At 45.4% G+C, this 15,000-nt stretch overlaps 1 protein-coding gene across 1 annotated transcript in view; it reads right to left on the bottom strand.

Annotated features, from left to right (window-relative positions):
• The window catches only part of si:dkey-246i14.3 (ephrin A4), a 48,952-nt gene that overhangs the window by 9,535 nt on the left and 24,417 nt on the right, over positions 1-15,000 (bottom strand). Inside the window, exon 2 of the mRNA XM_063199912.1 lies at positions 1,114-1,409. Within this exon, the coding sequence (XP_063055982.1) occupies positions 1,114-1,409 (296 nt within the window). The remainder of the gene's footprint in view (positions 1-1,113; positions 1,410-15,000) is intronic.

The raw sequence follows: 15,000 nt of genomic DNA on the forward strand, positions 1-15,000 counted from the left end.
ACCAACACACCAACACGCACCTGACCACAAGGCGTATCGTGGATGAAAGTGGCCAAGGCGACCCGGCCAATGTCTGCTGGTGTGCTTGTGGGCGTGTCTGTGCTTATCTCGAAGAGGACCAGAGCAGCTCGGTGTGAGCGGAGCAGTGTGGATACACATGCACATACGAATAATCATTTCCTTACTGTGAACTTTTCCACCATGATTTACAGCTTCAGTGGGCTTTGGTGCACATGTTCACGCAAACACAGAGTCTGACACTATACAGTACATCCACTCACTTGTGCATGCACACACGCACACAGCTGCAGTACTGGTATTGTAACAAATCCATACACCTATGAACACACATGGCCCATACTCAGGTGTGCTGCAGTGCTGCAAACGCAGCGCTTTTCATTAAAGTGAAGACACACATGACCCTCATAGCACCAACACGGGCACAAGTTATAATGCACAGGTGTGTGTTAACAAGCTGTCTCAGTCACACACACATACACAATCACAAAGATTAAGAGGAGGACAGAATAGGAGAAAGCTGGAGAAAAAAAATCGAGCGTGCAGATGTGCGTGTGAGTGTTACTTAAAATGTATAGTTTTAACAATGAAAGAAGGAGCAGAAGAGAGTGAGGAAGAAAGTAAAGGAGAGAGATGGATGAACAAAATGAGTTGTACAGCTGTAGTTGTACTGGTCTGTGTGTGTGTGTGTGTGTGTGTGTGTGTGTGTGTGTGTGTGTGTGTGTGTGTGTGTGTGTGTGTGTGTGTGTGTGTGTGTGTGTGTGTGTGTGTGTGTGTGTGCGCGCGCGTGTGTGTGTGTGTGTGTGTGTGTGTGTGTGTGTGTATGTGTATGTGTATGTGTATGTGTATGTGTATGTGTATGTGTATGTGTATGTGCGTGTGTTCATAAAATGTATAGCCTCAACAATGAAAGAAGCAGAGGAAGAGAGAAAGGAAGAAAGTAAATGAAAGAGATGGATGAACAAAATGAGTTGTACATCTATAGTTGTACTGGTCGGTCGGTGTGTGTGTGTGCGTGTGCGTGTGTGCGTACGGGTGCGCGTGCGTACGTGCTTATGTATGTGTGTGTGCATTCACGTGCATGTAAAAACGTACAGCTGTAGTAGTAGTGATGTCCGGGCAGGAACTCGAAGCCCAGGGAGAAGGGCGTGAAGCGCTGGATCTTCTCGGAGAAGCGCACGGGCCCGTAGGGGGCGTATGGCCGCGAGCACTCCCAGCGCTTGATGGCGCCGCGCGTCTCCTGGCAACCCCGGAACCCTGCCTCCGGCACCAGGTAGAGCGCCAGCGTTTCCGGGGGCGTGGCCTCGGGCAGCTCCGATATGTAGTGAGGACACAGGATGTCCAGGTAGTCGTTGAGGTTCACCTGGATAGCGTAGTCGCCATTCACCAACCTGGAGAGAGAGAAACACAGAGAGAGAGAGAGAGAGAGAGAGAGAGAGAGAGAGAGAGAGAGAGAGACAGACAGACAGACAGACAGACAGACAGACAGACAGACAGACAGACAGACAGACAGACAGAAAAAATGGAGGAAGAGACAGGAGGATGGAAAGAGAGCAAACAGAGAAAGGGTAGAAAGAAACAGACACAGTGAAAGTGTGTGGTTATATTACCTATAAGACTGACATGGATATTGAAACAATGCATTTAAAAAGCGGACAGCAGCAAAAAATATTCCTGGAATTACCTAAATGGTCGGAAGTTCTGAGTATCTAGCAAACGTTACATGTACCCTTCAGCCAACGCCTGAGATCTTTTAGTACTCCATCTGCAATTGTCTTTCGATCTAACCAACTCTCATTTAGGACAAAATAGACCAATTCATTACAGCATAATTATGTTCAGAAGAATGGCCTGGTTTCCGACAGAGAAGGGTGGGAGGGGGTCTTGTCAGAAGTATTTATTAATGTAACAGCTTCAAGGCAGTCTCTCAGCATGCCAGAATGCATATTTTCTCAAAACTAAGTTGATAAGGAAACAAATAATCAAATAAATAATTTAAAAAAAGTACAAAAAAGCTGATTATAAATTACATGACCAATCTACTGCATGTATGTGAGCGACCATTGACTGCCGTCTACGATGTCAAACTTCTCGAAGAATTGCACTTAGACAATAAAAATTGATTATGATTGACAAGGTAAATGAAAAATGAGAATTAACAAAAATCAGAAGTGCACGTAAAAAACATGGCGTGCAAAAGTGCATTGAGCAAGAGTGCAGGCTGGATCTGGGGCACAAATAGAGGTCGTTTGGCACACAAAGCAGGTGAAGTGAGGTGAATGAGAACCGACATCACGTAAATAAACCGCCATCATTTAGTGAGCAACTAAAGCGCCAGCATGGGAGTAGCATCCAGCTGGCTGTGGCCAGTGCAATTACAGGCACCCCACCACCATGATCAACTGTACCCAACTAATGTGGCGTGCAACACTGGATGAAACTGCAATAGGAAAGTGTACACGTGGCCCAGCCGTGGCTTGGTCGGCTGGGCACTGGACTGCTGCGTGGGCGACCCAGGTTCGATTCCTGAACGGGGTCATTTCCAGATCCTCCCCCGTCTCTCTCTCCCACTCATTCCCTGTCCCACTCTTCACTGTCCCGTCTAAATGAAGTTGAAACCTCCCCAAAAAATATTACAAAAAAAGTAAAGTGTACACATAAACAAAAGTATGATTGTGTTCAGGAAGACTGAATGGTGAAGATACAACACCCCAACACTAGAACAAGTGGAACAGAGCAGCAGACAGACACATTTGATTTATTTTAAATAAATTGTCAAACAAATATGAGTACTTCGTGGGCATGACCTCAAGAATGAACATGGGACTTGGGGAATCTTTAGATGATGGAGGGCTACTGTACATTACATGCATACCGTATTTCAATCGCAATCAGTCAGAAGACATCTTCAAAAAACATTTCAGCCATTGTCTACAGAGACAGTAAATAACCCAAGAGAGAAAGAAAAAGCAAGCGAATGAGACACCAGGAAGCAGATCCAGGAAGCAACCAAAAGTATGCAGATATTTGATCTAATTTATCAGAAACCTAAAAGCTGGGCAAGCAACATCTTAAGAGCTGGGTGTACTGTGAATTCATTCACCTGCTCTCTTGCTCTCGCACATGTCTTGTGTACGTCTACTGGGCTCACACATACACTCACACACACACAAGAAAGGAGGAGACACCAGCTATATGCTAATGTCAACCAAAACACACGCACTCCCACACCCACACACACAAACAGCTCTGAGGAAAAAAAGTTCAACCTTCCTAATCAGCTCAGCATTAGCATAGAATTGACTTGGCTAAGCGGGTTTGTACTCCAAGACAACACACACACGCACGCACGCACGCACGCACGCACTCACGCACGCACACACACACACACACAAGCTCCAATGCAGGCAGGTACTCCAAGACAACACCCACACACACACACACACACACACACAGACACACACACACACACACACACACACACACACACACACACACACACACACACACACACACACACACACACACACACACACACACACACACACACACACACACACACACACACACACACACACAAACCAGCTCCAATGCACGCAGGTACACACACACCAGCACACATGCACACACACACATACAACAGCACGCCCGCACCTACACACGCACGCCTTGACTTGCATTCAAAAACGTTGACGTTAAAGACTAATGAGTCAACAGGGTTAAAAAGCATGACATGGAGGGATGGAATACAGAACATTTTTGGGCAGAAGACAAGAAAAGCAGGAGGGGAGATGGAGATGGAGAGAGACAGGGATGGGTGGAGCAGAGGAGGTGGTGAAGCGAGAGAGGAATCGGAACGATGGATAGAAGAGAGGAGAGAAATAGATATAATACCAGGGCTGTAATATAAATATAAAAAATAGGAGAGAGGGAGAGGGAAAGAAAAGTGGGAAGAGAGAGAGAGAGAGAGAGAGAGAGAGAGAGAGAGAGAGAGAGAGAGAGAGAGAGAGAGAGACAGAGAGAGAGACAGAGAGAGAGAGAGAGAATAGAAAGAGAGGGCGGAAAGAGAAGGGAAGTGAAGTGAAGGAGTAGAGAACGGGGGTCTTAGTTTAATTAGTGGCCCTGGAGAGAAGCTGCTGCAAGACAGGAGAAGACGAGATGGAATTTAATTGGTCCTTCAGCCATGCGCATGTATGTGTTTGTATGTGTGTGTGTGTGTGTGTGTGTGTGTGTGTGTGTGTGTGTGTGTGTGTGTGTGTGTGTGTGTGTGTGTGTGTGTGTGTGTGTGTGTGTGTGTGTGTGTGTGTGTGTGTGTGTGTGTGCGCACCCATGTGTTTGTATTCCTATGTGCATGTCATGACTCATGTGTGTGTGTGCCCATACATTTATATATACACAAATATCTGTATGAATGTATAGTGTGAGTTTGTGTGTGTGTATGTCTATTGTAGTGTGCTAGCTTGTGTGTGTGTCATTTATAGCGCGCGCATGTGTGAGTGTGTGTGTGTGTGTGCTTGCATGCGTGCCTGTGTCAGAGAAGGAGTAGGTGAGAGACAGTCAAGAGGAAAAGAGAGGAGAGACGAGGAGCATAGCGGGGGTGCTGCAGCGGAGAGAGGAAGACATGAAAAGAGGAGAAAAGAAAGGAAAAGAGTGAAGAAAAGAAGGGATGTGAAAGCAGGCCGTCTGGTTCAGGTCTGTCACCAGGAGTCTTTGTAAAGGAGCGACAGAGCGAGTGAACGAGCCGGGGAACGCGTGAAGAGTCATTGGAGAGGAAAAGAGAGAGAAGGGGAGCGGGTTGGAGGGAGAAAGGAGGGAAAGAGGGAGGGAGGGAGTGTAGAGGGGCCAGTCATCCTGAGTTAAGTGTGGAGAGGGCCAAATGAAAAGCAACAGGGAAAGAAAAACTAAAAAAAAAAGTCAGCAGACGGACACTGTGAAAGGGATTGCTTTTGAAGCAGACAAGCCATTCATTAATTCACCCTCTTCCTGCAATTGCTGTGTTCTACAAACCTATTACTAACTACCAATTAAGTGTTGATAAAGGGTTCATTCACTGCACTGCCCTCAAAACCTTCTTTCCGTCTGTGTTGTTTATAATCAGCAAAACAAACAAAACACAAAATGAAATGTAGGCCTAACTTTTTCTTTTTTTTTGCCACCACTTAAAATCGGATCTCTCAAAATATAAAACCTGTTTTTATTTTTGCTTCCAATTTTTGCTGTGTGTACAGGTTTTGTTACGACTGCATTTTTGGATGTGGTATTTACGTATGTGTGTGAATGTGTGTAATTCATGAAGCACAGCCATCTGATAAACTGAATGTGCCTCTGTGAGTGTGTGTGCGTCTGTGTGTGTGCCTCTGTGAGTGTGTGCGTGTGTGTGTGTGTGTGCGTGTGTGTGTGTGTGTGTGTGTGTGTGTCTGTGTGTGTGTGTGTGTGTGTGTGTGTGTGTGTGTGTGTGTGTGTGTGTGTGTGTGTGTGTGTGTGTGTGTGTGTGTGTGTGTGTCTTTACATCTCTGTGTATGTGTTTCACTGTTCACATACTTTAGTTTGTGGGTCAATTACATGTTTTTGGGGTGGTACAACCACAGTTAATGCCCATACATAAATTAGTCATCAGTAATTAATGTACCTCAATGAATATGCTTCTTAGATAATCCACTAAAAACAAAAATAATATTTTAATCCATATAGCATTAGCTGTCAATGCACCACCCTCACTACTACACCCTGCTACTACTAAAACGTCACTGACCCTTTTTATTAAGCCAATGTACAAACGGAAGAGACCGCACATGAGCAGCAATGAGGGGAGGGGAGGAGAGGCACTGTGCACCATCCCAACCCACGATGCGCTGCTGCTATACCCCACTAACCAGCTGACTGATCAATACATGTGACACGAGGATAGCCAATCAGTCAGCACGATGATGGCACCGCGTCGATTTGGAACTCGCTCAGACGTGAGCCTGACGAGCTAATCAATGGACAGGGGTCTGAAACCCTGTGCCACCCGCTACAATGCACAGCTCAATTACTACAAGCCAAAACGTGCCAGCCCAGCGTTGTGCTTCGATCTAGCTTTAACGTGCACGTGGGATGTCTGGTAAGCAGGATGAATTTTACCAATAACTTTATAACATTATTAACATGAGGTAGATTTTTACACATTTCGTGTAAGCAATGCAATGCAAGATACAGTAAATATAACACACATACATCAATAAAATATAAATTTGATAGGGTATCTGAGCTGGAATTGCAATTATCCCCTAGATAATTAGCTGCCGTCGTCTGTACACGGCAACCAATGTTATGTTACCACTGTGGTGATTGGCATTCAGAAAGCAATTTCCTGCCGCTGCCATGTCAGCCAGTGTAAACCCCAGCAGCCCTAATAGAAAGTCAATTGCACCCAGCGCAGGTGTGCTGAACCTTTGATAATCCCCCTCCATAGGGGGACATTAGCGTCCAAATAGCCTTGTAAACACTTCCAATAGCTCACTCAGACCTGCGTTACTGTGTTTATGTGCAAGACTTTGCAATGGTATCGTCTTGCCATGTTTCTATAGGAAAACAACTCTGTGTATTGTCTCCCACTGTGCAGAGAGAGAGGGAGGGAGAGAGGGAGAGAGAGGGAGAGAGAGAGAGAGAGAGAGAGAGAGAGAGAGAGAGAGAGAGAGAGAGAGAGAGAGAGAGAGAGAGAGAGAGAGAGAGAGAGAGAGAGAGAGAAAGAGAAGGCAATAGCAAGAAAGACCCAAGAAAGAGAGAGAATGTGAGAGTAAGAGAGAGAGAGAGAGAGAGAGAGAGAGAGAGAGAGAGAGAGAGAGTGAGTTAGTCAGCAGGTCCTGCTCAATTCCCATGTGAGTTTTTTGAACAGGACTCGAGAACAGCTAAATATCCTCGCTGTACAGTATGCCTTATGCTGCCTGCCTTTCAATTTAAGAACGAGAGACAAGGGGGGGGGAAAGGCAGGCAGGGAGGAGGACAGGGCAGCAGGTCGAATCCAAACCTCATAATACCAGCCCATGAGCTTTCATTTTCTCCTCGCGGCTCGTGCCAGCGAAAAACGCTAAAAAGCAAAGGGTTCACCGCTCATAAAGTTAATCCATACCCCTCTCTCCTGCTGTCTCCATCTCTGCAATGCAGCCAAGGGCTGGACTGACCAATCTGGCATAGCGGGCATTTCCCGGTGACCCCCCCCCTATTTTCAGAAATGTAAAAAAATAAATAAAGTAGCCCCTTAATGCATGCCGTACCTCCTGAGGCACGCTGTAATAGACATTGAAAGTTAACTACTGTAGTACTACACTACTACGACAGTGCATGGGGTCTTTAATAATACATCATGACTGGGTCATTGCCATTCTGGTAACAGCTAATTTATAAAGCCATGTCTTAAGAGGTTAAGGGCCCACGAGGGTGGGGGGGCCCACTGGTGAGTCAGTTCTGCGCCACTAATTATGAGGGGCCCTTGAGGGGCCAAAGGTACCCGGGCCATATCTCTCCCCAGACCAGCCCTGGTGCAGCCTATCAGCTCCATGCTACAGGTTCATTGCCTCTCTATGGATTACTACTGTGCCCGTGGTTCAGATTCCATCAATACTCTGCTAGGGTGTTTTTATGAATTTTTATACCGTAAATACACATCGAAGTGCAAAGCACAGAACTTATAATGCCGACATAGAAAAGCTTCAAAATTACATTTGTTATCTGTTTGTGCATCAGCACACAGCTAGCATGTGGCGATGACAAATGCCTTAAGCACACGCCCTGACCTTTAGATGCAGGTTCTGCCAAGTAAAATGTTAAGCCTACCTAGATAGCAGACAAATTTGTCATCGCGCAGTGCTGTATTTTATTTGTGGCTTGTCAGACAATGTGCTTCACTGCTCGCTAAAACTTATTGCCTTTGCACCCACTGAGTATACCATTTGGATCCCTGCATGTTACCACGCTGACTAAGAATGCTTGGAAAGAAACCCTTACAAATCATGGAAAAGTTTGGGCAAACACCCCCCTGCAAGTGCATGACGATGGTGAGTCGGGTCTCTCTGCAGTGTGTTAATGCGCATTCTGAAATAAGTTCTGCCGTTGCCGTTCTGGCAAAACTTTTCACCATCGACTCTTGCCAACCTGATCTCTCCCCCCAGCTCTCTTGCTCTTCTCTCTCTCCACTCTCCACTCTCTCTCTCTCTCTCTCTCTCTCTCTCTCTCTCTCTCTCTCTCCTCTCTCTCTCTGTCTCCACAGTGAGAGACTATACATAGAGTGCATTTTTTCACTAAGTACACAGAAACCCAAGTGCAAACCCCCGCCTGCCAGCACACATGAACAGACAAATGTAATGCACACACACACACACGCACACACACACGTACACACACACACACGCACACACACACGCACGCGCACACACACACACACACACACACACACACACACACACACACACACACACACACACACACACACACACACACACACACACACGCACGCACGCACGCACGCACGCACGCACGCCCGCACGCACGCACGCACCTTGCCAGCTTTCCTCCTCTAGCCACCTACAGGCGACTTGTATGCAGAGTGAGAGCAGAGGAGTGTCAATAGTTCCAGTAGGGCCGTTACTGCTCCCAGGCTCCCGTTTTCTTTGCTTTTCCACTCTCTCCACTCCTCTACTTTCAGCCTTCCCCCTCTTTCCCTCTCGCTCTCTCACATTGCCTTTCTTCAGTACACCTCCTTTACTTCATTCATTCATTTGCCTTTTTTCTACTTCAACCTCTAACTTTTCTCCTTTCCCTTGCTCTCTTTCCCCTTTACCCAGTGGTGTAGTCTACATAGAACGCAGGTATACGCAGTACTGTATACCCACCTGAAAATGTCAGGGATTGATGTCAGGGACCTAAAATGTATCGATTCAGTATTTAGAATAGCACAGTATACCCACCACAAAAATGCTCAAATATAGAGCAGTGGTTCCCAACATTTTTCTTAATAAACCCATGTTTTTACTATTGTAAGCTTTGGTGACCCAATCACGCGAGCGCCCGCACGAGAGGGAGTCACAAGATGCCCTCCGTTTCCTGCGAAAACTTATTTTAGTTATTTTATTCCTCAATTCGTCTTTGGTCAAATATAGAATAAATGTTTAATGTAGCACTTACAATTTGTTGCGTCTAAATGCTTTGTCTGTGGGCTATATATATTTAAAACGAAACCCCTTAAAATCAAGAGGGCTCCGCGACCCCCTGTGGATCTTTGGCGACCCATAAGGGGGGTCCCGACCCATAGGTTGGGAACCGCTGATATAGAGTATACCCACTTCAAAAAAGAAGACTACACCACTGCCTTTACCTCTCCTTCTACTTATTTCCTTCTCCATCTTTCCCCCCGCTTCACTCGCTATCTGTTTTTTCTCGTACCACTTCGTACATGACAGCTTTGCCCTTATTAACCCTACCACACACACAGGGACGACAGTGGAATGGAGGCAATGGAAACGCTAGAGAAGAAATCAGCAAAATGGAGGAGAGGAGAGGGGGACTGAATGGAGGAAGAGAAGGAGGAGAGCAGAAATGACAGAAATGATGACAAATACCAAAAAAGGGCAGGGGGGAACAGAAAGGAAGAGGTGTGTAGTGTACATCATCACTTGATAGCCTTTTGAGGAAGGCGGACATGTCGAGGCTGCCTGGTGAATAAATGTGATGCTTTTCACTTCAGATACTGTAGGCAATACAAACACAAACACATTGGCGCACGCACGCATGCACACATGAACACACACACGCCCGCACACACACAGACATGCACACGCACACACATGCAGGGAAGCCGAAAAGGGGGGACAAAGGGGTCAGTTGTCTCGGGCCCAGGGAAAAAAGGGGCCCAGAATTGGGCCCTCATTACATTGTATGTACTGGTTGAGGGGCCCTTTCAAATGACTTTGTCCCGGGCCTGGTAAAAGCTGTCAGCGACCCTGCACACATGCACACATGCACACATGCACACACACACACAGCAATATTACAGCGCTAAACCATCAGCTCAATGACACCTATTCTCTTCATGTGAGTGTTTATGTCCACAACAGTCAAATCACCTGTAAATGGCGGGTGCATTACCATGGTGGACATACATTGGTCTAGCACAAGAGAGCAAGAGAGGCACTAGGGAGAGCTGTACATTAGGCAAATGGCCACGGTCTCGTGTGGATCGACAATATTGGAAGTGTTCATTTGTTCACAGTTCGACATCTTGCCCAAAATCAAAGCGATGTGGGGAAAAAAAACAAGAGCAAGAAGCTAATCAATGCAAATTGTTCACCCAAAGGACCGACTATTTGTTTGAGTGTGTATGCACGCTCACACACACACGCACACACACGCACACGCGCGCACACGCACGCACACGCACGCACACGCACGCACACGCACGCACACGCACACACACGCACACACACACACACACACACACACACACACACACACACACACACACACACACACACACACACACACACACACACACACAACCACTTCCCTAGCCCTGCACTTTTCCAACATGGCTATATCTGACATGAGCTTAAACTGTGCTAGCGGTGCAGACGTTCCATTATTCCTGATGGTGCTGATGACGGCGGTTGCTAGTGGTTGTGCTAATGTAATAGCGGTAGCATTAGCCGACGGCTATAAATATAATGTGAGTGCACCATAATGGGGGTCCATCTATGGCAGCCGAGCCCTTTGATCCCTCATAATAAAAGGGAATAATTAAAGGCTGAAACAACGTAGCAACCGAAGCTCAAGACGAACGCTCCGCTAAAAAGCTTTCGCTGTGCATACCAAACCCCCCCCCCCCCACTACACTACCAAATCATCCCCGACCCCCACCCCCCCCCCCCCCCCCAACTCCAAAACCCTAGCCGCCCTTTTCGTTGTTGCACTCAGTATGAAAAACACCCTCCATCCACGCCATACACACAGCTAGCGCTAATTGCTAAATGGACCCTGATAATTGGTCAACAATGGCATGTTTGGTTATGACAAAGGGGAAATATGCAAACCTACAGTATAGTCTAGCGCAGGATGGAGGTAAATGTTGGAGAAAACAAAACAAAAAATGGCGATGGCGGTGGAATAGGAACGGGTGGGAGTGGGGATGGAGGTGTGGAGTTCTTTCTTTACCAACCGAAAAAAAAGGATGAAAAACAAGAGACAAGAGACATTTGGGTACAATAGAGGCAGGGAAGATGGAGAGACAGGCATAGAGAGAGAGGGAGAGTGAGAGAAATGGAGAGGGGGGGGGGTGAACCGAGGTAAACAAGAGGATGTTGGCACAATGAAAGATGAAAATTAATGGAGAGAGCAGGGGATGAACCAAGAATCTGTTGTACTGCTTGAAATGATATATTCCTTACAATTGTTTTCACAGAAATCATAATTAAAATCCAAATAAATTGAAAGTGGGGGAACTTGTGAACGCGTCAGATATCAACAGAAAGGAAAGACAGGGGAAAGAATTCACGGAGAGACAACTAGAGAGTGGTAGAGCTCGGAAGAGAGGGTGAGAGAAAGAGTGAGAGAGATGGTTAGAGAGAGATAGAGTGAAAGAGATGGATAGAGGGAGAGAGGGAGAGAGAGAGAGAGAGAGAGAGAGAGAGAGAGAGAGAGAGAGAGAGAGAGAGAGAGAGAGAAGAGTGTGTGTTATGGGGATACATGCTGTGGTTTCGAAAGTTGTGTGTGTGCGTGTGTGTGCGTGCGTGTGCGTGCGTGTGCGTGTGTGTGTGTGTGTGTGTGTGTGTGTGTGTGTGTGTGTGTGTGTGTGTGTGTGTGTGTGTGCTGTACACAGGCTGTGGTTTCTGAAGGTGGTCTGGGCTTGTTCACTGGAGCCAAACCTTACCTCCAAGGAAGCGGACAGAGAGTTGGTGTGAGTGTGTGTGTTTGAAAGACATGGGGTGGCAACAAGAAACTCAGGAAGAGATTGAGAGGGACTGAGAGAGATAGAGCGAGAGAGAGAGAGAGAGAGAGAGAGAGAGAGAGAGGGAGAGAGAGAGAGAGAGGGAGAGAGAGAGAGAGAGACAGAGAGAGAGAGACAGAGAGAGAAAAAGAGAGAGGAATAAAAAGAGGGAAAAGAAAGCAAGAATACAACAAAAGGGAACATTCTTTCCCAAGGCAGCGCCATCGCTTCAGTGCCCATCCACTCCACAGGAGGACATCCCTCCATCACAGAACTACTGAGAGAGAAGGAGAGAGAGAGAGAGAGAGAGAGAGACAGAGACAGAGACGCAGAGACACAGAGACGCAAGGGAGAAATAAAAAGAAAGGATGAGAACCAGAGATTGGAGGGATATTGTAGAACATTAGCGAAAGAGTGAAATAGGGTTAAAAACGGAAGGGGAGGGAAAATGAAAAAAAAAGAATACAAAGTCAGGGACACTGAGAAGGAAAGGAAAAAAGACAAGAAAAAAGAAAGAAGGAGATAGATGGTGGCGGATCGATGGCAAGATCAGACTTTTATTTTTTCCTCCTTTACTCCTCACTGGTCACCTGCTTGTCTCCTCTTCACGCCCACCTCTGTGCATCTTATTGGATGTGACGTGCATACGACTCGGATCAAAGTCATCTTCTCATTCACCATTAACCTTCAACCAGAGGCAGACCTTGCTTTTCATCCCTCCCCTCCCTCTTTTCTGTTTCGTTCACTCACGTTCCCCCCTCTTTCACCACCACCACCACCAGCAGCTGCAGCTGTAGCCCTTGCTCTTCCTCTCTCTCATCTTTCTCTCTACTCTATTCTCTCTACTCTGTTCTCTCTACTCTGTTCTCTCTACTCTGTTCTCTCTACTCTGTTCTCTCTCTCTCTCTCTCTCTCTCTCTCTCTCTCTCTCTCTCTCTCTCTCTCTCTCTCTCTCTCTCTCTCTCTCTCTCTCTCTCTCTCTCTCTCTCTATGTACCAGTAGCAGCCTCCTGTGGCTCCCTCATTCATTTGCTCGCTGTCCTGCATTCTCTCTCTCTCTCTCGTTCCCTCTCTCTCGTTCCCTCTCTCTTAACTTTTTCTCTCTCTGATCAGGTCACATTAGTCTCATGGGTCAGACAGCCACGCTACGGCGATGAGCTCCTCAAGTCTCACGGCTACACAGAGCCACTGCATGCTACGCACAGCATAATGCACACACACACACACACACACACACACACACACACACACACACACACACACACACACACACACACACACACACACACACACACACACACACACACACACACACACACAGTACAAAACACTTGCATTCAAACACACACATGCACATACACGCACGCACACTGTACGAAAGCACACACACACACACACACACAAGGGCATTCAAAGATATAAGAAAATACAAAACAAATACATGTCTTCTATTTATATTATTATTATTATATTATATTATACTAAAATGCATGAAAATATTGAACATAGCTATAATGTAAAGTAGAGCACTGTGATACAATATACAAATCTTATAGGACAAATGTTATAGTTTCAAGTCCAATAAACAATAAAAGATCCTCATACAGACAAATACAAACGCTCCTGGGTAGATGACATGACGTGTTAATTTTGCTGTCACAGGCTTTTAAAATGAAGTTAATTCATGCTTTCAAATTTGTTAATGTTTTAAATGGTTAAACTCAAGTCTATGTTGTGAAAAGGTACTGTGCAATTAATCCAGAGTTTAAGTATACTCAATTTTGAGTCAAATGTCACATTTGTCCTATGGTGTGATTGTCACAAGCCTGGTTCTCCATACTAAAACATTTTTAAATAAATAATCAAAGCTCAGTCATTTGTCTAAACAACCCTGGCATGTTTTTCAAGGTGTCTATTTCAGCAAGTGACAAAGCTTATTTTTTTCCCCTGTTTTTCTGAGAGCGTGTGGAGTTGTGAAACTTTGTCACAGAAAACAATGTCCTGTGGTGTGACATACTAACATGGGTAATTCTATGGATAATTATCTATTGTTGAAGGTCCAGCTGTACATAAATTGTTACTGTAGACCCTTAAGAAGCCAATGGCAAGGGCGGATTTTAGGTGTATCTCTCAGTTCTTCAATCAATCAATTATGTTTTGCCACCAAAAGATGTCTTAGTTTTGTAGTCCTTTGGTGTGACAGCCATACAATACATTTTGACAATAGTGTATTTTTAAAAATATATATTTTTTCTTATGTAGATGTATGCAAATACATACTACTAAATGTAAAATTGCATTTCAGTTGGCAACGACAGGGCTTTAAATTAACTCAAAACCTCAAAAGTCCTATGGGGTGATGGTAAAAGTCCTATGGTGTGACAATTTGGAGAGTCACACCAAAGGAAAAACAGGTCACACCAAAGGACTAGATATCCGAGAAATAGCTTTTAAAACAACTGGTTATACATGTTTTGTTGATTAGATAACTATTGTGTATTCAAATAACTTATTCCGTTATTGGCCATTTGAATTTATACTTTGATGCATTGTTGACGAATATTTCCTGCTGATTTTAGAGACTGTCAAAGGATATGAAATGTCATTAATGGTGCTTTGAAACCATAAAATAGAACGGTAACAGTGAAGGAAAGATGAGTGAGAGAGTATAGAGAAATATAGATGAATAAAGTATACTGTGGAGAGCTCAAGATAGCACAATTGTGCTGTCCAGCTTGAGATACCAAACAGGCACTGGCCGCTACACACTACAGGTTCAATGGTGCGACAGTCAGAGCATACCTACAGTACAAAGAGGGTGAGGTGTGACAGTCATGCCAAGGTCACACTTCAGTATGAGTCTTGTGAGCTCGGCAGGTTAAATTTAATGACCACATGACTGTCATTAAGTGTTAGGATAGGCTGATAATCTATGACTTAAAGACTTATAAGTGTAGAGTGTAGGTCCATATTGACTACAACATTACATTATGATCAAAAGAAAAACATAATCATGTTGATACATTT

This window comes from Engraulis encrasicolus, chromosome 5, assembly GCF_034702125.1.
Source record: "Engraulis encrasicolus isolate BLACKSEA-1 chromosome 5, IST_EnEncr_1.0, whole genome shotgun sequence".
Lineage (NCBI taxonomy): Eukaryota > Metazoa > Chordata > Actinopteri > Clupeiformes > Engraulidae > Engraulis > Engraulis encrasicolus.